Source organism: Stegodyphus dumicola, chromosome X1 (genome assembly GCF_044657685.1).
Source record: "Stegodyphus dumicola isolate Sdum_Otavi_A_Nest chromosome X1, ASM4465768v1".
Taxonomy (NCBI): Eukaryota; Metazoa; Arthropoda; class Arachnida; order Araneae; family Eresidae; genus Stegodyphus; species Stegodyphus dumicola.
Window position 1 is genome coordinate 119648047 of NC_140780.1, and position 22969 is coordinate 119671015.

Consider the following 22969-nt stretch of genomic DNA (forward strand, 5'->3'; position numbering starts at 1 on the left):
TCACCTGCTCTTACTGGTTTTATCAAAATGTACGTTTAACCTGTTAGTTTTTAAACGAAAATGTGAAAATGCAGTTCTTCCTTATTTTATTTCGATATGCCTTTTGATTGTAACATGAAACTTCTATTAAGTGTAAAGTGTTACTTCATAGCTCCATTATGCATGAGACTGTTTCTTATGGTACAATTATTATGAAGCATTATGAATCTCATATTTGTTGTTGGAATCCTATGTATCAAATATTAAGAATTCGGAAATTTCTTCAATTGTAAGCCGAAGCACATGGCAACAGCTATATTTGCCAAATGGAACGCCAGTTGCCAGCTCGTTATTCGTCGTACTATCACAAGGCGAGGATGGAGGGTGTGACACGCTCTCCCATGTGCTTATGTTCCTGACGAATAAGTAGCCCATGTGAAGTGTTTTATCAACCTTTATGAGCACTACTGAAACCATTAGATTGGATAAATGTGTCGTATTAATGGTGACAAAATTTCCTGTCTTCTGTAAATTTAATCTTTATCTTGAGAGTACTTTATACCGTCGGCCATTATTGCATACTCTCGATCCCGCTCAGAATACTCTCCAATCCAAGCAAGTAAATAAAAGCACGTGTGCTAATTTTGAATTGTCAGAGGTACAGTACTGTGATTCGTTTGTTTTATTTATTCTTAGTGTGTCCAAGCTGTGGAAATTTTTCTGTTAAATGTTGGAATTTTTGTAATTTTTTTGTTCAGCTTAATATTATATGAAAAAAAAAAAAAAATTCTAATTCGACTTAAGCAGTGTGATTTTAAACAATTATGGCTTCCAGTTCAACTATTCAAAGAGTAATTCCTCTGTCCCACAGTACACCCAACAATGATTTTAAATGTACTGCCAATATTATGGAACCTGATGATGATGTTGAACTTGAAAATGATGTACAAAAATCAGCTAAATTTCGTTTTAACCGTGGGCACGCGCTGTTGCGAAGGCAATATCATAAACATATTCTCATACAGCATCCAAAAACATTTGGTAAAAGAAGATTCACTTTTTCTGGATATCAGGATCATAAATCGAATACCAAGAAACGTCGGAGGTTCACTAGTGTTGCCCTTCCGACTAAGTTTTTGCTTGGAGGTGATATAACAGATCCTTTAAATTTGCGGAGTTTAGAAGATGAAAAAATAAATCAGCAATTGAACGCATTTACTCCTGCGTCATCTCCAATACCTATATCACGATATCGTACTCAAGTGAAACTTCTCATCCCTCCAAATATATATGATCCTCTGAATTTAAATACTGGAGAAGAAATAGAGTTCAATTTACTTTCTTCTAAACCCCGTAAAAGAAGACGCCATCGTAAAGGTAGACGAGATGATAATGAAAATGTTTTGGATACAAAGGAGGTACCTCCAGCAAAAGAAGAGTCTGAAAATGAGTCACCTACTCAAACAAGAAGTTCTCTGTGTCTTCCTCTTGAAGAAAATCATGAGAAAGAACGTAAGGCAGATTCTAGTGCTGCGAGTACTTCATCTGAGGAGAAAGTTGTCTCTGATAAAATTGTTTCTCCAGTTGTTCCACAAGGATCACCTGCCAAATTTTATAAAAGGTTTCGTTCTCGTAGTTTTTCTAAGGATGCTGAGGAAAAGACATCTGCATTAAAACAAGTTATGAAACGTAGGCGATCAAGAACAAGGCTGCAGCAGAAAGTTGACACTTTAAAATTTAGAGCAAATGCTCAAAAATTTTGCTATGGCAACCATATAATCAATCATTCTAACTGGTATTTTGGAAATAGTGATGAAGATCACAGGCTTAGATTTTTTGATAAAAATTTATTTGAAGGTAAAGATGTCTTAGATATTGGGTGTAATACAGGTCAATTGACTTTATACATTGCTGAAAACTTGCAGCCAAGAAAAATTATTGGTATTGATATAGATAAAAAACTTATAAACATAGCTCAAAGGAAGGTTCGCAAACACTTAAGTCAAAATATTACTGAAGATAATGATTTTCCAGAGTCTCTGGCATCTATGTATGGCCCATTAATAAAATTGGCCATGAGCACTTCAAATTCTTCAGACTTTCCAGATAATATATCATTTCTTGAGGTAAGTTATATTTTTATATACGAGCCTTTTAATTTTATTTGAGGTTTAAAATTAAAACATCTTTTATATAATTTCTTTATCATTTTGTTAAAAATATTTGCATATTTTATAGAGGATATTTTATTTTTAAAATTTATACAGTAAACCCTTACAGAACATGGGGGTTAAGTCATCAGCGCGTTGCATGTATTGCAAAATTGCATTTGACCAAGTTAACTTTTTATAATAAGAATGGGTAAGATATTATTCATGTGAATAAAATGTGTGCAAATCATACAAACCTGAATATTGTTGTAAGTAAAAGGGAAGCATAAAGTAAATGTGATTTGAATGTTTGGTTTTCTATTACTGCTTAATGAGTAGGTGCTATATGATATAATTAAATTTTTAAATAATTGGGTGATTTTTGCATGGGACAATGTCTGACGCAACTCATTAAATGTTTTGCGGTAAGGAAGGCAAAGTTTTTCAGTAACTGTTGGAAAGTGTCTTTATTTGCATAAAATTCCATTACAAAATTACAGATCTTGTGCCTTTTTTAGCAATTTGTTTAACTTCTTGTACATTAAAGGCTCTTTATCTTCATTCTTCCTGCTTTCACTGTCAGCTAGTTTTTTAAAATCGTACTTTGTGTTATTTCATGATTGTGATTCTTGGATTTCTCCTTCTTCCATCTCTGAAAAATCCTTTGCCACCTATTGCTTTTGCAATTTGTATAGAACCCTTGGCTTCATTTTCCTTTGATGGAAATCCTTTACAAATGCTGAAACCTTCTGGCCAGCACTGGTGCCAGCAAGCATTTATTGTTGATAAATTCTCTTGTTCCAATGCAAGTTTAATTATTTCTGTGCAGTGGGCAACAAATTGCTTCCAAAATGCCATTAGTTTAACATGCTTTCCTTCATCTAGTACTTTTACATTTATAGTAAGGTTTATTTATATTTAATATAGGGTTTGAATAGTTTTGATTTCTTTATCCACTGGTTGGTTTAAGAAAGTGGTGATCGGTGAAAGGAATAAAACCTCTGTATTTGGATGCAGTGTTGCGAGTACTTCAGTACTATGTCCTGGAGCATCATCTGGAATTAAGAGAATTTTAAACTGTTCTAAGTAATATTTGTAACTTTAATGATTGAATATTCAAACCAGTCATTAAAGAAGACTGTAGCAGTACGACCAATGCTCTGCAGTGCTCCTTGTGTAATTGAAATTTATCACATTGGGGAAATCAAAGGGAGACGATTAAGGTAACATGTATACGCAAAGTCACATTCTGCAAGGGTTTACCGTAATTGGATTTGATTTATTAACTGTTGAAAAGTGTCTTACAAAAATTTTTCTTGCCCATGAATCATCTTCACCAAAGTGTAATAGCAGTATTTTCAGAAATTTGCTCATTTTATATTCTTCAAGTATCTGAGCTGAATTCGAGTAACAGTTGGTGTGGGCAGGAAGGGGTATATTTTTTGTTTCTTCTCATTTTATAATTTGCAAACCCTTTAAATGGTTTTTCTTTTAAATGTTTAAAGTTGCATAATAGTGTGCTGGAAGACCCACTGTGGTCATAACCTGTGCGTTAAGTATTAAATTATTTCAATGGTATAAAATTTGATGTAATGAGTTGTATCCATGCTAAATGGAAACTTCAGTTTGTGAAGTTAATTCATTCCTGAAGGCTGTTAATCAACCAAAATATCTTTAAACTGAAATAGTTTTCCACATCGAAATAAATGTAAAGTGGATTAATTCATTACTGGACCACAAATGATTGTTTATTTAAACTTTACAATAGTATTTTGTACACAAGTTATCATAAACCAAAACCAATGTGCATAATTAAAGACAAAAAAAAAAAAAAAAAAAAAAAAAAAAAAAAAAAAAAAAGAAGCTATTGAACAATTGAAATAGATTAAAACTAAATCTCGCTCTATCCAAATAAAGGGGAGTGTATGAAGAAGATGACATAGGTGGAAAGTGATGTAGAATTTGCTATTTGGGATGTAAAATTTCCTTTCTAAAATACATCAGATGACTCTTTAATGAGCATGCTCTTTCATTTTTTTTGTTTTTGTTTTTGTTTTTTGTTTTTAAGCACCATTTGACTCTGTATGCATCTCTGGGCCTCTGGTTAGCCCAGAATTAATCCAATGGGATTTTTTATTGCTTATATTTTAAATTGCTTCTAAAGTGAAATGTGTCCTCAAAATTCATCCAGTGTAATTTGTTGTTGCCTATGTTTTAATGTGTTTCTAAAGTGAGCCGTGTCATTATCACTAAAATTGCCTGCACTACTCCTTTATCAGGATGCTATCGTAATGTAAAAGCTTTGCAACTTACATCATTTTTCAAAAATTTCTTGGATCACAGGACAAGGTCATGTTTTTTTTTCTTTTCTTCTGAAGACATTTCTTCCACTATTACCTTTTATTCCTGCTTTTATAATTGTTGTAACTCTTTTTGTCAAAATAATATATGATCATAATTTCTTCCGTAAGTCAGTTGCTGCCATGCGTTTTTAATGAGACTAAAGAAATAGGAAATATTAAAAATGTTTTCTTCAGTAGGCCTTGAGTGTCTTAATTAAATTGTATGAATTACGTCAAAATACCTTTGAAAATCCAATGTTATTGATTTGATTAGTCATAATTTGAGATACTGTTCACCATTTGAGGCATGCTTTGTTCAGATAATTTGTTCACGATGTGAGACATTTGTGATCAGAGGTTCTACTGTATACATTTTCAGAAAGCATTGGAAAGGATTCTGCTATTAAAAGTAACTTCAAGTTAAAGAAAGAAAATTATCCCAAACATAATTTTTGGGAAATTACAGTAATTTAGTTACTTAAGCATGGTTCATTATTATTTCTGTTCAGTTTCTTTAAAGCATTCAGTTTTCTTCCTTCCTGTCTAGTTGAAAAAGTTTCATAAATATGACATTTTTTCCAAAGATGGGCCATAAATAACAGTTGGTACTGACATATTAACACAACCATGTTGCCACAATTTGGCAGTTTTTTTTAATATATGAAAAGGTAAAAGTTATTTGTAGATTGCAAGTTGGTGGTTTTTGCCCCCGCTTTTTTTACAAAGATTCGAAAATTATCAATATTTAGAGTTAGTGGGTTAACCTTATCAAGATATGAAAAGGAAACATGCTTTAGTAGTGTAAAATACAAATTTGAATTATTAAATAAAGATTGCATGGAAAAAAAAAATAAAAAAAAAAAAAATAAAACACTTGCTTTCTTCTTCAGATCTCTCTGTAATTTTTTAGTGCTGTTCTCCTAAAGTATACAGCAAGCTGTTTTTGCTTAAAAAGGCATCAGAGAATTGTGGGGACTTCGGCTTCATGTAGCTCCATGTAGCAAATCCCAGAATTGCACAAAAATGGCATTGCACACTCCCTTGACTCTATCCATGTATGCATTGACCTATTTTTACTTAAATAGTCAAAGAAAATTGACAAAAATCCAATTCCTCTTACTCGTGTAAAAAAACAAATAAGTGGGCGATTCTGCACTTTACCCGTTATGAGTATGGTTGCTGGAAGAATGGTGGTTATGCATTTGGTTGCCAGAGTTTAGAAAATTTGCTGAGGTGGTTGATTAATATATAAGTACCAAACAATATTTATAAAAATTGATCAAGTTCATTATGCTGTGTAACATGCTTTTACGGTTATTAGGTAAAATAGTGGACTGAATATATTGTATGATAGTTGAAATAATTGAACTTGAATTGAAATACTGGTGCATTCTCTTTATTTCATCAGACAGTTGTACGAACACTTCCCCTTTCTGCAATTAGGTAAACAAGATGAAATGTTCCTATGAAAGCATAATGCAGTTTTTAATCTGAATGGGTAGAATTTGATATTGATAACTTATGGAACCAACATTGTTAAAATTGTCTGAGCAGAAAATAAAACCCAAAAGAATTTTGTAGAAAATGTGCAAGTGTTTGGGCTTTATATTCATTACTATCTCTTTTTAATATGCTTTTTCTGTGTTTCTTGTAACCAGATATGTATATAGTTATCAGTTACTTTTGATCTGATTTAATTAACCTAACAAAATTTGAATTTAAATGAAAAATGGCAGGAGAAATAAATCAGATTTAAATTAATTAAATATTTATTATCTAGGTTTTATCATGAATAAAAAACAATCCTGAGATATGGTTAAAGCATGTAATTTAAGAATTTTATTGCAAAGATGTTTTTATCCAGTTATTCAAAGAATGTGGCTTTTATTTCTGTGAATAACTAAAGAAAAGTAATTTCATGGATATTATCAAACCCAACTGGAAATTTAATCCTATTTTATGCTAAATGAGTTAATATGGAATATATTACAGTCAAAAGTCATTAATTCGGACACCCATAATCCGGAATGATCTATAATCCGGATTTCAAAGCTACAAACTTTCTGCGCGTGTGTCGCATTCACGCATGCCCACAGGCGTTTACGAGTGCGCGTAAGACCTTTACGGCTGTGAATATGTTTGTGCGCATGCGCGTTTAATGTGTAACGGACGGTATAATGTTGTAGATTGCGTTGTTCCTTAATCTTCGAATTGGATCCGGCTTATTATTTTTTGCAGACTGTTAGAGCAATTTCATAAAAGTAAGCTTGAACTTTCGATTATGTCAAATGGAATTTCCAATATATATTTACTAATATGTAATTTGTATCTACAAAGTGAAAGTATGTTTCGCAATCCGAAATCTGTTTTTCAATTTCACCCCGCAGATTGGAAGTTGATCTGTCAGCACTATCCTTATCTTCAGGGCAGATGTTTTTATTTTATTTGGCATATAATTCCTTACTAAGTGTAGTAGTTCATCTTGATGTACTCCATCTTTGATATGATTTAAATCAAGTTCCTCGTCATTATAATTCGCTTCCGATAGTGAAGAAAGTGACCCAGAGGTTATTGAAAACGAAAACATTTCGATTGACAAATTAGTCGGTATTCTCAACACAGCAATTATAGGACTTGAACAGCGGAACTTTGTAACTAAACAAGAAATTATATCTGTTTAATAGAATTAAAGAGAAAGTATTATCACATGAAACGAAGCAACTTACATTGAAAGAAATGTTTAATAAAGTAAACAAATAAATATTAAGCTTTTTCTTTTTGTAAACTTTGATACCCTTTAGATCATAATTGTTCTTTATTTCATAAATTACGGTTTCATATTTTTAATTTTGTAATTTCTGCATGCCATCTTACGAGATTTAAACTGATGATCTATAATCCGGAATCGCCGAAGTCCCAACGAGTCCGGATTAACGACTTTTGACTGTATTTTTATTTGAATAGCTAAAAATACTTCAAAGCGACTGAAATTTTTCCCATCTATGTGCACACTACAGGAAGTATAAGTCAATTTTAAAGCTATTAATTTATTAAAGAAGAAAAGTTTTCAGAAAATCTCTAGAATTATCACATGTAATTTTTCCATGCATTGTATGACTTCTATGTACATGTATTTACTGGACATGCACTTATATTTCCTAACATTGCATCACTTTTCATTAGTCCTTTTTTTTTTTTTTTTTTTGGGCCCACCAGCGGCCGAGCGGTAAAGTCGCTGAACACTGGTAGTTCGGTCCGAGGTTCGAATCCCGCGAACGGGCTGGCTGCATGGGCGTTTTCGTGGTTTTCCCCATGTGTAACGTGTATACGAGCCAGTTTCCCTTAGAAAGTCCTCCATGAAGGCATCCCTCCCCTTAGGCAGATAGTCCTCGAGGCTTTGCCATAATCACACACACATTAGTCCTTTTGCAGATTATAGATGAGTTTCAGTGATGTAATGTGGAATACTAAACTGCTGTGAACAGTTTTATTCCGAAGAACAACAGAATTGTTTTGCTAAACCTAATTTGCAGAAAACTACGAAAATTGCAGTTTTGTAATAATTTTTTGTTTATTATTAAGGTCTTGGGTACTGCGTAATTTTTTCCTCAGTTTTATTCAAAGTTGAAAAAATACATCCAAGAGTTGCAGTTATGTTTCCATATGGACTGACATGCAGCAGATCTTTGATTTCTGACCTGTTTTGTTACAGACAAAACCATTTCCTTGAAAAATAATAAAATAAAGCTAAAGAAAATAAAAACATTTATAAATTGTCAGACATTTATAGTATAATCATCCAAGAGCAGAGATCTGCCATCTGCTATAGCTTCTGATTAAAAAAAATATACTATTGATTTTCTTAAAAAAAAAATGTATTATTGTAATAGAAGCATTTTGCTCAAATATATGCTTAGTTATTTTACCATCTTCTGAAGTAAAATTTCTTCTGCTGCTTTCAGCTCCCATCTTATATGCATTTGCATCTGATGCATATATGTGGCAACCATCTGCAGAAAGTTAATAGGAGGTCAAGTCTCTTTATTATTACTGAAAATTTGCAATGTCATACTGAAACTAGAAAGCAATCCAAAGTGTTATAACACTGTAGAAAGCTCAGTATTATTCCACGTATATGAGGTGGGTGTTAGATTAAAATAATCCAAGATTTAAAACTGGAGAGGCTAAATCCAAACTATGAATAACAGCCTCAGACATCTTTACTTGCAAGTTTCGTTGTCAGCACAATAACTTCTATCAGGTAGAACTCTCTTTTATTAACTCTCAGTCTAGTGACAGTTACTCCTAACATGGACTCAAATAATATTAAGAATTGATAAAACAGATCATTTGTCTTTTTAAAAGGGTATAAAAAATGCACTGCAATCAACATTGTAGTAGGAGATAGCGGTGTTATAATTTTGTTTAATGTACTTCATTATAATAATTCATTTATAATAATTTCCTAGCTTGTAAGATTTTATGTGGTAATTATACCTTGGATTCCATTGGTACGAGATTTTAAATTTTTTGAGGCCACTTAATCAGTTATTGAATTTGGTAATACACTGCATTCATTTATATAGATATCTGAATGACTGAACTTGTGGGTTACATGTGTCTATTCCAAATAGACAAAGTTTCTTTTATTCATATGTTGGCTTTCCTCAGTATTATGTGCATCCTGTGGCGAGAATGCAATGTTTATGCAAGGGACTAGTATTTGATTTATTACTGATGGACTTTTAGCATTTGATTGGTTTTATCTATATTGTAATTTCACTTCAGATTAATTGGCTCTTGGCTGCATTGTATGTATCTATGAAATACATTTTTATTTAAAAAAAATTTTTGTTTTGTATTTTTCATCAACAGTTTTTCAGATCATGTAATAGGAACATTGATTGCATAATCTCGTCGCTTAAAACTATTCTTGAACAGCAGTTCCAACATCTCTTGATTTTCCATGTGTTTTGCGTTTTTTATTAATTTTTCATCAATTATAGTTCTTTGTCAACTGCAGAATGCTGTTTGGGAAATTCTGGATTTAAATGTAGTTTCCATATGACTACTCTTGACAGGAGGATCATAAACTTTAATAATTTATTCTTTCCTTTCAGGTTTAAATATTTTTATTTAGGCATTTTCAGTGTATACAAGTTGGACATAGTAAATGTAAAGAATGTTTCATCCAGTGATTTTTTTTTTTTTTTTCTCAGTTTCAAAACTCATTTCTATTCAGTAGAAAGATTTCTATTTGTTAAACTGATCTCTGTCTATATTTGGTTAAGCATGTTCAGGGTTTCTTTGCTTTTTTTTATTTCCAGCCTCATGAAGTTTTTTAAGAATTGCATGGAAACATACAGTGTGTATCTTAACCTAAAGGGTTTTAAATGTGTGAAACTTAAAACATGGGATGCAGTAATTGCATGTTCATCACCTACCAATTTAATGGCATTTGAGAAGGAAAGTGCTCTAATTTACAATGCCTCTCATGACTGCTTTTGTTAACATTAGGTGTAGCTAGATTCCTTGTAGATTTCATAATTAAAATCTTCTTTTGTTCTATCTTCCAACTACTTGTAAATTACAATGGACATTTAACTGCTGTGCTATATCAAATGCTGTTGAGCATTTAATATTTACTAAAAACCTATGATTTGCATTATTTTTCAGCAGAAATATGACATTTTAAGGAAAAGTTCAAGAAAACATGAAGACAAAATATCGTATTCAGTTAGCTAGATCTACAGTAGAGCCCAATTTATCAGAATGCAATGAGGCAAAACAATGTGGATAACATATCTTGTTTTGCATAACCAATGATCTAACTTACTTTTGTAAAATAAGTTCTGTAATTTTTATTACAAAAATTCAAAATTTCATACCTAAACTCATTTTAATTTAAAGCATATAAGGGAAAATACTGTGATTATCTTAAAAAAATTGATGTTATTCTTTACTATACTTTTCATTACAAAAATTCAAAATTTCATACCTGAACTCTTATTTTAATTTAAAGCATATGAGGGAAAATACTATGCATTTGTGATTATCTAAAAAAAAAAGAGGGAAAATGTGTTTTTATTACTATTATTATTTTCAAATCACTAAATTAATAAGTATCTCATTGGGAAAGTGCATGATGAAATTGAATATTAATGTACTTGAAATATGCATGCATACAATAACTTATAAAAACATCAAACTAAAAAAATTCAAAACATCGCACTATTTTATAAATATTCTTAAATTTTCTGTTTTGAATCTCGTCTTTAGAGCATTGTCACTATCATTTTTAGCTCACTGATGAAATTGTGGATAAAATAGTTAAATAATTACTTGGTATACGATGATTAACTTATTTGAAATCTTAGATTATTTAATTTTTTGGTGGTTTATTCATTTCATGGGAAAAAAGCTTTAAATATTAGGTTGTCTGGAAAATATGCAGGTTTTAGCAATTGTTTATCTTTTCTGTACATTTTTGGCAACAAAAATATTTTGAATTACACCGATTTATATATCATTTTGAAGCTCTATTTTCGCTCTATATTTCTATAATAATCATTTTGTTCCAAAATTATTAAAAAAATATTTACTAGGTGTTTTTGTTTAGATGTTAAAATGGTATTTTCTGCAAATTTACTTTTATGAGTACAAGCTAGGCCACAGTGCAGCATAAACGGCTCGAAATGACAACCAAGTATGTGGCGAGAAATGTGTTAATAAATCTACACTTCAACAGTGGTACCAAAAGTTTTGTTGGAGAAGAATTTGACCTGGAAGATCAAGAGCATCGTGAACGCTCTTCAGCTGTTGATGACGATGATTTGAATACTTAAAGTTGAAAGAAACCTGTGGACAGCTGTTCAAGAGCTTGCAGAGGAGATTGGCATAAGCAAAATAATGAGTTCTGATCACTTGAATCATATAGAAAAGTCAAAGAAGCTTGATAAGCAGTTGCCTCACATATTAAGCCAAAATAAAAAAAATCGCCGTTTTAAAGTGTTGTCTGTTCTTTTTCTCCGCAACAAAAACGATCATTATCTTGATCAGATTGTTACTTGGGATGAAAAGTGGATTCTCTCTAACAACTGGTGACATTCGGCTCAGTGGTTGGACCATGGTCAGACCCCACAACACTTTCCGAAGCCAAATTTCACCAAAAGAAAATTATGGTGACTGTTTGGTGGTCTGCGGCTGGTCTCATCCGCCATAGCTTCCTAAATCTGGGCGAAACGATTACGGCAGATAAGTACTGTCAACAAATGAACGAAATGCACCAAAAGATGCAGTGCATGTGCTTGGCATTGATCAACAGAAAGCGGCCATTTCTTCTCCATGATGATGCTCGGCTGCACGTTGTGCAACTGACCCTACCGAAATTGAACGAATCGGGATACGAGACTCTCTCTCTTCCCCCATATTCGCCTGACCTCTCGCTGACCAATTACCTCTTTTTCAAACATCTGGATAACATTCTGCAGAAGAAATGCTTCAGAAACCAAGAAGAGGTCAAAAACGCCTTTGACAACTTTTATCGCTTCCAGAACTCCAGAATTTTATTCTACTGGCATAAATAAACTTGTATCTCATTGGCAAAAATGCATTGATTCGGCTGCTGTTTATTTTGATTAGTAAAATTGCTTTTGAGTTGAGTTATGATACTTTAAAGATATAGGTTAAAAACCTGAATTGTCTTCCGGACTACCTAATACAAAGCAAATTTTAATTAATGTAAACCATCAATGAATGTTGATATTTGTAAGTTATCTCTTGAGCATGGATTTTGCGTTTCAATGTTTTTTGCTTACCATATACTGCGATTACTTGTTAGCATTATGAAATGTGTATTTACTTTTCAATAATGATGCATTAAAAAGAAACTGCTGTAAGTAGGTTGTAGATAATTGATATTTTTTATTCAAGTCTCTTCTTATCCATCCAGTTGAGTGAAGTTTGGTTACTTGTGGCTTTACTGCAATAAATTTAGCTTAAAGAGATACATCCTGGATCTCTTAATAAATTCCATCTCCAAGAAACTAAAATGATGGCATAATATTTTGTTAAACAAAGTTTATGTAGACTTTACAGATAACAAAATAAAAATTAATATAATAAGTAATTTTACATTGTAAAAATTTGGAGCATAAGTGTTTTTAAAATTAGATCTGAATTTTTATGGTATATTTCATTTGCTGATTAAAAGGAGAAAAATATTCCTATTATATTTTGAATGTTATATGTTTACTATGCTGGGTTGGTAAAGTATTCTACACCATTATTAGGAATAGCACTAGGGAAATAGTAGATAATGAAATTCTGACAGAATTTTTGAGTAGTAAATAAGGAGATTCAGGGAACCAGAGAATTTTATATGAGAACAAAATAGGTTTTGCGTATTATTCTCTAAAGAAAATGTAAAGCTTATCATTAGGAGTTTGGTCTAAACCAGGAGTTCTCAACTAGTGGTACGCAAGAGAAAAATAGGTGGTAAGCAAAGTATTCTTAACTATTAAATTCAAAAATTAAAACCCCAGCGTCCCGATTGAGTTTTATCTCCTACACTCGTAAATTTATGCGATCTGAGCTTTGTTTAAGAGTGGTGGTGGTAGTAGTACTTTGTAGGGTTGGTACTAAAGGTTTTCAATTTTTGTTTAGATGGTACACATTAGTCAAAAGGTTGAAAAACCGCTGATCTAAACAGTTTATTAGATAATATTATAGTCTTATTCACTTAATAAATATCATCTCCAAGAAACTAAAATGATGCCATAATATTTCTGATATTCATGATATACAGGGTGCTTCATAGATCATGGGACAAACTTGGAGGGCTGGTGGAACGTACTGAAACATGCATTTTTTTTTTTGTATAGGAATGTAGGGTCTACAGTGACGGGTTAAGGCAGGAATACAAAAAAAGATACGAAGGGAAAATGTGTTTATGTACAAAATCAACGCAAAGGGCTTCTTTGCAGCAATAAAAGTATTCACAATAAATGTTCAAAAAAGGGAACAGTAATAGGAACTACAGCTGTGATTGTTTGCAGTGCAGCAGTAGAGGGCGGTAGTGAGCCGTACAAGGCCAACCAGTGGCCGAGCAGTAAAGTCGCTGAACACTGGTAGTTCGGTCTAGGTTCGAATTCCGCGAACGGGTTGGCTGCATGGGCGTTTTCGTGGTTTTCCCCATGTGTAACATATATACGAGCCAGTTTTCCTTAGAAAGTCCTTCACGAAGGCATCCCTAGACAGATAGCCCCCAAGGCTTTGCCATAATCACGTACCTACACACAGTGAGCCGTACGAACTACGATCCGATGCATCAAAGGATCATTCACAACCCTGATGTCAAGTGTGATGGGCGAGTTTAAGCACATGAAAAAAGCTGACATGCATCTCATGTATGGTACTGCTAATGGGAACGGCAGAGCAGCGCTATGGTTGTACCAGGAACGGTTTCTGAACAGGCATATGCCGAAGCACACAACATTCGAGAGGTTGCATCAGTCTCTGTGTGAAAACGGATCATTTGAAGCCACCTCTGACACTAGGAGTGGAAGAAGAAGTGCACGACAACCTCACATTGAAGAATCCATCTTGAAGGTTGTGCATGAATCACCTCAGACAAGTACAAGAGCTATTACACTTCGTCTGCAGCTGAGTCATTCCACCGTTTGGAGAGTATTGCATGAAAATGATTTGTACCCATACTATTTGCAGAGAGTCCAAGCCTTGCAAGAGACAGATTGTCAGTTCACAGATTCTGATCAGAACATTCCTTAATTAGGTTTGTTTATTTATTAGTTTTAAATTAGTAACTTTTTATAGTGCAAATCCTTGCAAGCAACATTAGTTTATTTATAAGTCTAGCATAGTCTGAGGTTTATTAGCACAGATATTTCTGTATATTTTGATTCTCTTTTAGCATATTAATTTTCTCTTCTTGTCTTTGAGAATATTTGCATGATTAATCTTTCTGAAGTAGGTCATTTTAAAACTATGGAATGTCGTATGATTCTAGTGCAACGCAAATTGCACATATATTTACATAACAGCAGGTATCATTTATCTGATAAAGTGAAGCCATTAGTATTCATGCCAAAACTTTAGTAATCAGTAATAGTAAAGCATTAAGATATCTCCCTCTATCAAAAAATAAAGTAACTTTGCTGTTTTAAATGTCTCGGCAACAATCCCTTCTTTTTATATCCATCTAAGTGCTTGAAAAACATCTTGATTTTTAAGTGAGCATTAATTTTCTACCCCTCTTATTTTTGTTGTTATGTGCGGTTACAAACTCTTCAGTACAACTTACTACTGCTTATTTCTTTGTCAGTTCTATTAAAGCTTGTTATTAAATAATAAGCTTAAAATTATAATTATTAAATTATAAGCTTGTTTGTTGTGACTGAAAATATATAACACTGAATGTCACTTTCAGAGAATTCATGCTACTTTTAATACAAATTTATCACTTAAACCCAAGGTAAGGAAGAAGAAAATAAATCAGCTAAAATTGTACCTGTTTGCCCAACAGTCAGTTTTCATTAAACCTGTAGTAAAATGTAAGAATACCACTGTTGGCTTCTTTAAGCATCTCTCACGTGATTGCGAAGAGGAAAAGGCGAATTGTTAAAAGAAGCACTTTTAACTAGTGTCGACTGCTTATTTGAGTGATTTTTCTTATCATACTGACAATGTGAAATTGTTGTCAGCAGTATAAGACTTATAGTTGACCATCAAAGGAATGCATGTCATTTCAAAAGACATACAAACTCAGTTAAATATATACTTGGAAATATATGACCGTTTCTTACTGCAATTTTATGAATGTACAGGTATGTCGGACACTGCACAGTTAGCAGTTATGATGAGAATGATACTTATTAACATAAAATTTATCTATAAATGTAACATAGGTCTGTGAAAGGAGACCCATTGAAAATATTAATCATAAAATGAGGAACAAGAGGTGAGGATATCAATAATGTATATACAGCATATGCAAAATTGATTAATACACTTCTGAGCAAGCTGTTAGCAATAACAACTGTGGTACACTAGCAATGGTAATATTAATGAATGTATTGCTTTGCTTAAGAATGTTGAATCATTTCGAAACTGTGTCATTTAACTGTGTCATCCACCTTGAAGCTTTGTATGGTAGAATATTGCCATTGAAAAAGTTATAAGTTACAAAAATATTAAACTTTATTCAAGCAGCCGCTTTGCAATGCTGCTTTTTTCAAGGTCCTACTAAAAAGTCGTGAATATCCTAATCTCATTCTGCATAGCAAAGTATATGGCTCAGCAAAAGCAAAGTTATTGAAAGATTTGTAAATTTCATTAAGATAAAAAATTATCTCAGTACTGAAAATTAAAAAAAAAAAAAAAAAAAAAAAAAAAAAAAAATCAATCAATGAACTAAGACCTCTGGTGGATTTAGATTTTTCTTACAGACCTAATTGAGAAATTGATTTATTTAAACCTGGAGCTGCAGGGAAAAGACAAATATCCTTTAATGATAGAATCTGTTTAAAGTTGTTTAAAGCTAAACTGGTTTCATATCTGCTGGTAAATCATTTGTACATTTCTCAATAAGAAAAAATGATAGGTGAAATTGAGTTGTCCTCATTTGTCATCATCCTTCGGTTACTTCAAGACCAGTTTGAAAAATTATTTTGACAGTTTAATATTACAGTGAATACATTGCAGAGTTTATTCAGGCAAGAATTGGAGCTAGAAATTTTGAATCTTCAAAATGATGCAGTCCTTAAATCCAATCCAACTTCCTAAAATTCATTATGAAAACTTCTGAAATATACTTGACAAAAGCAAATTCTCATCCTTGAAAAGAGTATTATAGAAGGGAAAACGTACTTGTTCCATGTACTTGTGTGATTCACAGTTTTCAACAATGGATATCATAAAATCAAAATATAGGGTACTTACGTATACAGTATATACTTGGTACAGCCACCTTAGTGGGAATCACCAAAGCTTCAGAATACATCAAACTCTGGTAATCACACACATAACAATTATTCAGGCAACCATGTACATGACAAATGAAATTTTCCTACGTCACCATTTTCGTATGTGTTCTTTTTATTGCATTCTAAGTTCCAATGGCTTTTATATAAAAAAGTTATGTTTATTTTTTATCTTATACTCAGTTTAAAAATTTATGCATGTAGAATATTCCTGTAATAGAAGAGAGGTGAAGTTTCTGCAAGAACATTATTTTATTGCAAAATCGCTAAAGGAACAATGTTTCAAATTCTTTTCAAGCAATTGCTATGAAGTTTCCATCACATCAAAAACAAAACCTGTTTCCAACTAGTTTTCCTGATTGCCTATTGGAATAAATATATAATTTAAACTTAGAATATGTACATTGCACAAAAAAAAGGGGGGGGACAGTTTTATATCTTCCTTTCTACTGGGCCAATTGACGAAATTCAACTCGCATTTTTCATGTCTCGAAAGCGCGACTTTTGATATATATTAGATTTATATATAGCATTGTTGTAATGTAGATATTTTGACGCAAAATCAGATTCTAAGACTCAAATTATGCCAAATTGCATGCAAAAAGTTTTGTAAAAATCGCAGCAGTAGTTTTTAAAAATTAGCTTTCAAAATTTTAGCTCCTCAATGTTAATTGGGTTTGATATATATTTATTAATATCTCTTTTTTATTTAATTTATTTGATTCTTCCTTTGATATTTCAAAATTTATGTTCATTCCAAATAAAATTCGCCTATTTTTTATGATTTATTTTTTAAATTTGTATTTTTGAATAATTTTTATATTTAAAAAAAAATTTGAATTATCTATAAAATTTTTACCATCATCTTATAGTAAATGTATTTCTAAGCACACCTGCAAAAAATTAGTTTTTTATTCAAAATTTCTGAAGATGAATGTGAATTTATATATTGGCACGTTTTGAAAGTTGGCATATTTGTTGAAAGCGATGATAACATCAAATGTGGTTTAAACACTTTGTTAAAGTTATTTGAAAGTAGAAACAATGTGACTTTTTTCCTCCTCATGCACAATGTAAAAAGCTAGGAATGCTGTGACTTTTCCCACTCTTGCGCAATGGAAGGGAAAGGAAAATAGGTTGCCAAATATTAAGAAGTTCGCCAAGTGAATTATTCTTTTCACAAACTGAAAACAATGCGCCAAGTTAAATTTTTAAATTTCTCCATAAATTTCATTCCAAATTTTACAAGCTTAAATATTTAGACATAATTTGAGTCGTAGAATTGAAATATGGAAAAAAATTGTCATGCTATTTCGGATAAAGTCCCATTTTGTATCAAAATACTTATGTTAGAACAATGCTATATATAAATCTAATACATATCCTAAGTCATGCTTTCGAGACATGAAAAACGCATTTGAATTTCGTCAATCGGCCCATTAGAACGGGAGATATAGAACTGTCCCCCTCTTTCTTTTTGCGCAGTTTACCTAATAATAAGTATGTATGCAAAATGTAATTTTTTACAATCAAAGTAATTGTGTTTTTCTTCGTAAAATTTGCAAAACTACACTAAGCTGATTGTGATAATATGTTTGTACCAAATATAGATCTAGACTTACAGATGAACATCCTGGTGATTAAAGAACATGAATGAATATGAATTAAATAGTTATGAACAGGAATATCATCATTTTGTCCTAATTATGAAGCAATACCCAATAAAATGTAATGCAAAATATCACATTGATTTTAAGAATTATAGTATTTATAAAGAATTTTTATGCCAATGAATTAATCATAAACCAAAGAATTTGTAAATTTTATTGTTTATTAAAAATTCTTTTACATAATAATACATCAATAATTTTCATATTTTAAATTATATTTTTGAATGAATTTTTTGGTATATTATGCATATTAGCTATGTCGACCTATAAATTTACATTGAAAAAGTAAATGTGTTCACCACTCCACTGGTTTTATGCTGAGCTTTGTTGCTAAGCAGTCAGACTTTGCTATGTCACAAAAACTGGATTAAAGATTTTGCCTAAAAGTTCTAATTTTTCAACTTTATGTCAGATTGGTATAAGAACCACCAATCACTGCGATGCTGGCATCGATCAATGGTTTCTCCGAGTCAGCTACATATTTACACATGCACAACTTTCCTTTCCTTGACTGACTGTGGCTTAAACCTTGCTATACAAATGTAAATGGACTTAATGACTTTTATGTCTTAAACCACAAAACTTTATAATGACAAAATTGTCATCTGAACAAAGACTAACGAGACAAAAAAGTTGGGGATCGCTGCTGAAGGGTTAAAAATGTGAAAATAGTAGGATTTTTGATATCCAGAACACCTGTAGAAGGTAAAGAAAAAGCTTCAAGTGCACAACTTTTGCTGCTGCCTTTGAAGAACCTGAAGTGGGAAAGCTGAAATGAGACATTACAAAATTAGAAGTACCCCTTATAAAATTATTTTTGATGCCAAATTTAAAATTAGTGCCGTACTTTTAATAACTGCAAAACATATCATGTGGTTTGTTAGAATTTAATAGTGTTTGTTATAATTTGAGCATACGATTTATATTGCTGACAGAATTCTTAGCTTTTCAGGAAAAGTCCGATTCCCCCCCCCCTTCTGTAGTAGTATGTTAGGAGAATGCTCTAGAAAAATCTAGTATACACTACTGAATTAGCTGTTCTGTGGGATGGAGTTGCCTGTATGCATAATTAAATTTGCCCTGCTATAAAACGAAATTTGAAAATAATTTAAAGACATTTTTATTTAACATATAAGACATCTGTATGCATATTCAATAATAATTCGGCTATCAAAAAGTCACATACACATTCTCTTAGCCTACACAAAATTCTTGGTCAGGTCATTTATATGTAAGTAATCTGTAATGTTATATTTGTTGATGTCGTATGTAAATTGCTAAGATGTTATTCAGGTGGTTTTGATTGCAAATAATCTTTTAATGAATTTTAGCTTCGCAAAACTTTCCCCCAGAAGATTAGGATACAGATTATGCTGTATAATTACATAATGGAAACTTAATTAATTTCTTTTTATAGCATTGTGAGGAGATGTACACATTTCCTGGCTAGAGTAATCTTTTTAGAGTAAAAATGATTAAGTCCATATTAAAAATTTTCTCATGTACTTTTTGTAAGTGTTTGCATGATTAGTATAATGCAAGAATTATATGACATGGATTAATTTTGAAATGACGGTGTGTAGAGCGATTTATTATTAGCAGTTACTGTTGTAATGATAAGGATGGTAAGGGAAAGTTGGCAAATTAAAATGGAGAGTTAAAGGACTATTGCATATTAAAGTTAGAATTTTACTTTGTGTATTTTTTTTATCTTACATGCACATATGTATATAACTTCACAGGATCTTTTATTTCTAAAGTGAAAACTTATTCTTAGTATTCTGTTTGTCAAAATTCTTAGTAATATTTAAATTTTTATAAAGACGTCAAGAATTCATAAAATAAAGCAAACACATTTATATAACTGTTTAGCCTTCTACACACATTGCTCTTAACACTTATATATTTTTTGGCACACGTATAGAGTTTCTAGATTGTCTCATAAAGATCCTTTCTAGGAAAGCTCTTTCATCTCATCATTACAAATTTCTGTAGTATAGTGCCATTTAAAGTGAGTTTTCATGTTAGGGAACTGAAAGCTGTTTTCTTAATTTGATCCATTTTGGAAAAGGACACGAAAGTTTTCTTCCTAAATGAAGGAATGCCTTTGTAAAGACTTCAGATCAGAAATTATTTTGAGTTTCCTGAAGCTGGAGAAATGGAGACGGTTATTAAAAACTGTTAAACTTTGCTTGAATTAAGCTGCTTGATGATAGTTGCATTACATGAAATCCCCCCCCCCCATGTTCAATCATTGAATCCATGATGTCAGGTATCCTCTGCATAAATTCCAACAAAAGATTCCTTTCAAAATTCTTTCCTCAGATCAATGTTATTTTTATGGAAGCAAGTTTAGGTATGTTGTTAATATTTCCTCTAGTTGTAACTTAACAAATTCACTGAAAAAACCGAATCCTTAATTTTTGTACAAACAGTGTATGTTTATATATATATAGTATATTATATAATTTAATTATAGCTTCCGAGGAACAGCATTTCAGTATTATTGTATCTTGAATAAAATTAAGTTAATATGCAAATCGATTAATCTAGAAGCGTGAAATATAATAGTCAAATTGGGCTGATGAATAATAGTAAGCATTTTTAATGCTGTTAAAGTTCACCTGAACTTATGTATGATACATAAAAATTAAACAATTGAAACAGTAGTGTTAAAAATATACATATGTTTTTACATACGTATACATAATATCTATATATATATATGTTTAAAAAGTAATAAAAGTTGGGATTTAAAATAATAAAATTCAGTGCTTAAGCAGTTAAGATTGAAAATTTAATTTTACAAAATAAAAAATTTTTACTGTAAAAAGATTATACTATCCTGGAAAGTGAAAACATTATTGTAATGAAAAATAAATTCCAACTTGAATTTGCAATAGTACCTTAACTTTTTAAATATGGATATTTTCTTTTCCATATCAAAAACAGTACAGTCAAAGGTCGTTAATTCGGACACCCATAATCCGGACCTCAAAGCTAAAAACTTTCTGCGCATGCGCCGCGTTGACACATGCGCATAGGCGTTTACTCGTGCGCGTAAGACCTTTTACGTCTGCGCATATGCGTGTGCGCAAGTGCAGAATACGTTTTGCGTGCGCGTTTTATGTATAACGGACGGAATAAGCTAAAATTATCTAATTATCTATTTCAGTTAATGGTGATGATTGTGTTGTTCCTTAATTTTCGAATTGGATCCGGCTTATTATTTTTTGCAGACTGTAAGAGCAATACTATAAAAGTAAACTTGAACTTTCGATTATATCAAATAGAATTTTCGATGCTGGAGCTCCCAAACGATCTACAAAACGAAAGTATGTTTCGATGTCCATCAAACAAAAAGTGGAATTGCTGCAAAAAATGGACAAAGACATGAAGAAAGTGACAGAGAGGTTAGTGAAAACGAAAAAATTTCGATTGACAAGTTAGTCGGTATTCTCGGCACAGCAATTACGGGACTTGAACAGCGGAACTTCGTAACTGAACAAGAAATTGTCTGTTTATAGAATTAAAGAGAAAGTATTATCACATAAAACGAAGCAACTTAAACAACTTACATTGAAAGAAATGTTTAATAAAGTAAACAAATAAATATTAAGCTTTTTTGTAAATTTTGATACCCTTTAGATCATAATTGTTCTTTATTTCATAAATTACGGTTTCATATTTTTAATTTTAGAATTTCTGCATGCCATCTTACGAGATTTAAACTGATGATCTATAATCCGGAATCGCCGAAGTCCCGACGAGTCCGGATTAACGACTTTTGACTGTAATTTGCTTGTGATAAATTTCTATAAACTGCATCATTTCAATATTAATCCAAGTCACGATTTTTTGCATAATGCTAATGCTGTGGCCAATTAATGCTTTTAAATTTTGGAAAGAAAACTTAAAATTAACTGTTACACATAAAGCTGAACTAAATCTTTCTAAACCAGCCTTTCATTTTGGACACATTGCAGTCTCTGTGTCACATATCTATGCTGTCAACTCAACTTCTGCCTGTTGCTCTTTCTTCAAATATATATCCCCAAAATTTGAAAGCTACTAATGTAACTATTTTTGGGAAGGTGCTATTTGCATCTGTGGCATATGTGTATGAAATAATATGGATGCTGCCGATGTGTAGATGAATAAAGACACAGTTGCAGTCATGATCAGTTTTAATATTTGTTTATTCTCATTACTAAATGTTAAATGAACACAGATAAAATGGTGCAATAAGTGCACTTCTTCTTGAAGAACTTTTTACATTTTTGGAGACATTGCAGTACAGTAAGCAGCCACAGCAAGTTTGCAGTAGCAAAGCGAGAGAAAGATTGCTATGTGCCAAAGATAACATCCTTGTTCAGAATGATTTAGTTTTGGTGTAGCTATATTTTGATTGGTAAATAATAACTTTCTAAAATTATTACTGGCTGAAGACTTTATGTAAGTGCTTGCATCATTAGTGTTATGCAAGACAGTAATTAATTTTGAAATCCTCTCAATAGGCAGATACCCTTAAATTGCTTTGCCTTATTCAATTAACATAACACTCTATTATAGATTTATCTGGTGTTTCATAGCCTGGTGTTCTGTTAAAATTTTGGAAAAACAGGAACAGTATTAAGAAATCTGCTAGAATATACCTACTTTGTAAAAGTAGTAATGTTCATAATCTTTTAAATGCCAGTGAGATATTTTAAATCCTCTGCAAAGAGAATGAGATTTTCTATACCTATTTGCATATTAAATGTTGGATTCTGAACTATTTTGCTCAGAATGTTTCCAATATTTAAAGCATATGTAATATTACTGACTAA

General features: G+C 31.7%; 1 protein-coding gene across 1 annotated transcript in view; it reads left to right on the top strand.

The window, feature by feature from the left end:
• The first annotated feature begins 314 nt into the window (after positions 1-314).
• Positions 315-22969, top strand: part of LOC118196307 (7SK snRNA methylphosphate capping enzyme-like) — a 64425-nt gene continuing 41770 nt past the window's right edge. Inside the window, exon 1 of the mRNA XM_035367737.2 lies at positions 315-2105. Within this exon, the coding sequence (XP_035223628.1) occupies positions 804-2105 (1302 nt within the window). The 5' untranslated portion in view covers positions 315-803. The remainder of the gene's footprint in view (positions 2106-22969) is intronic.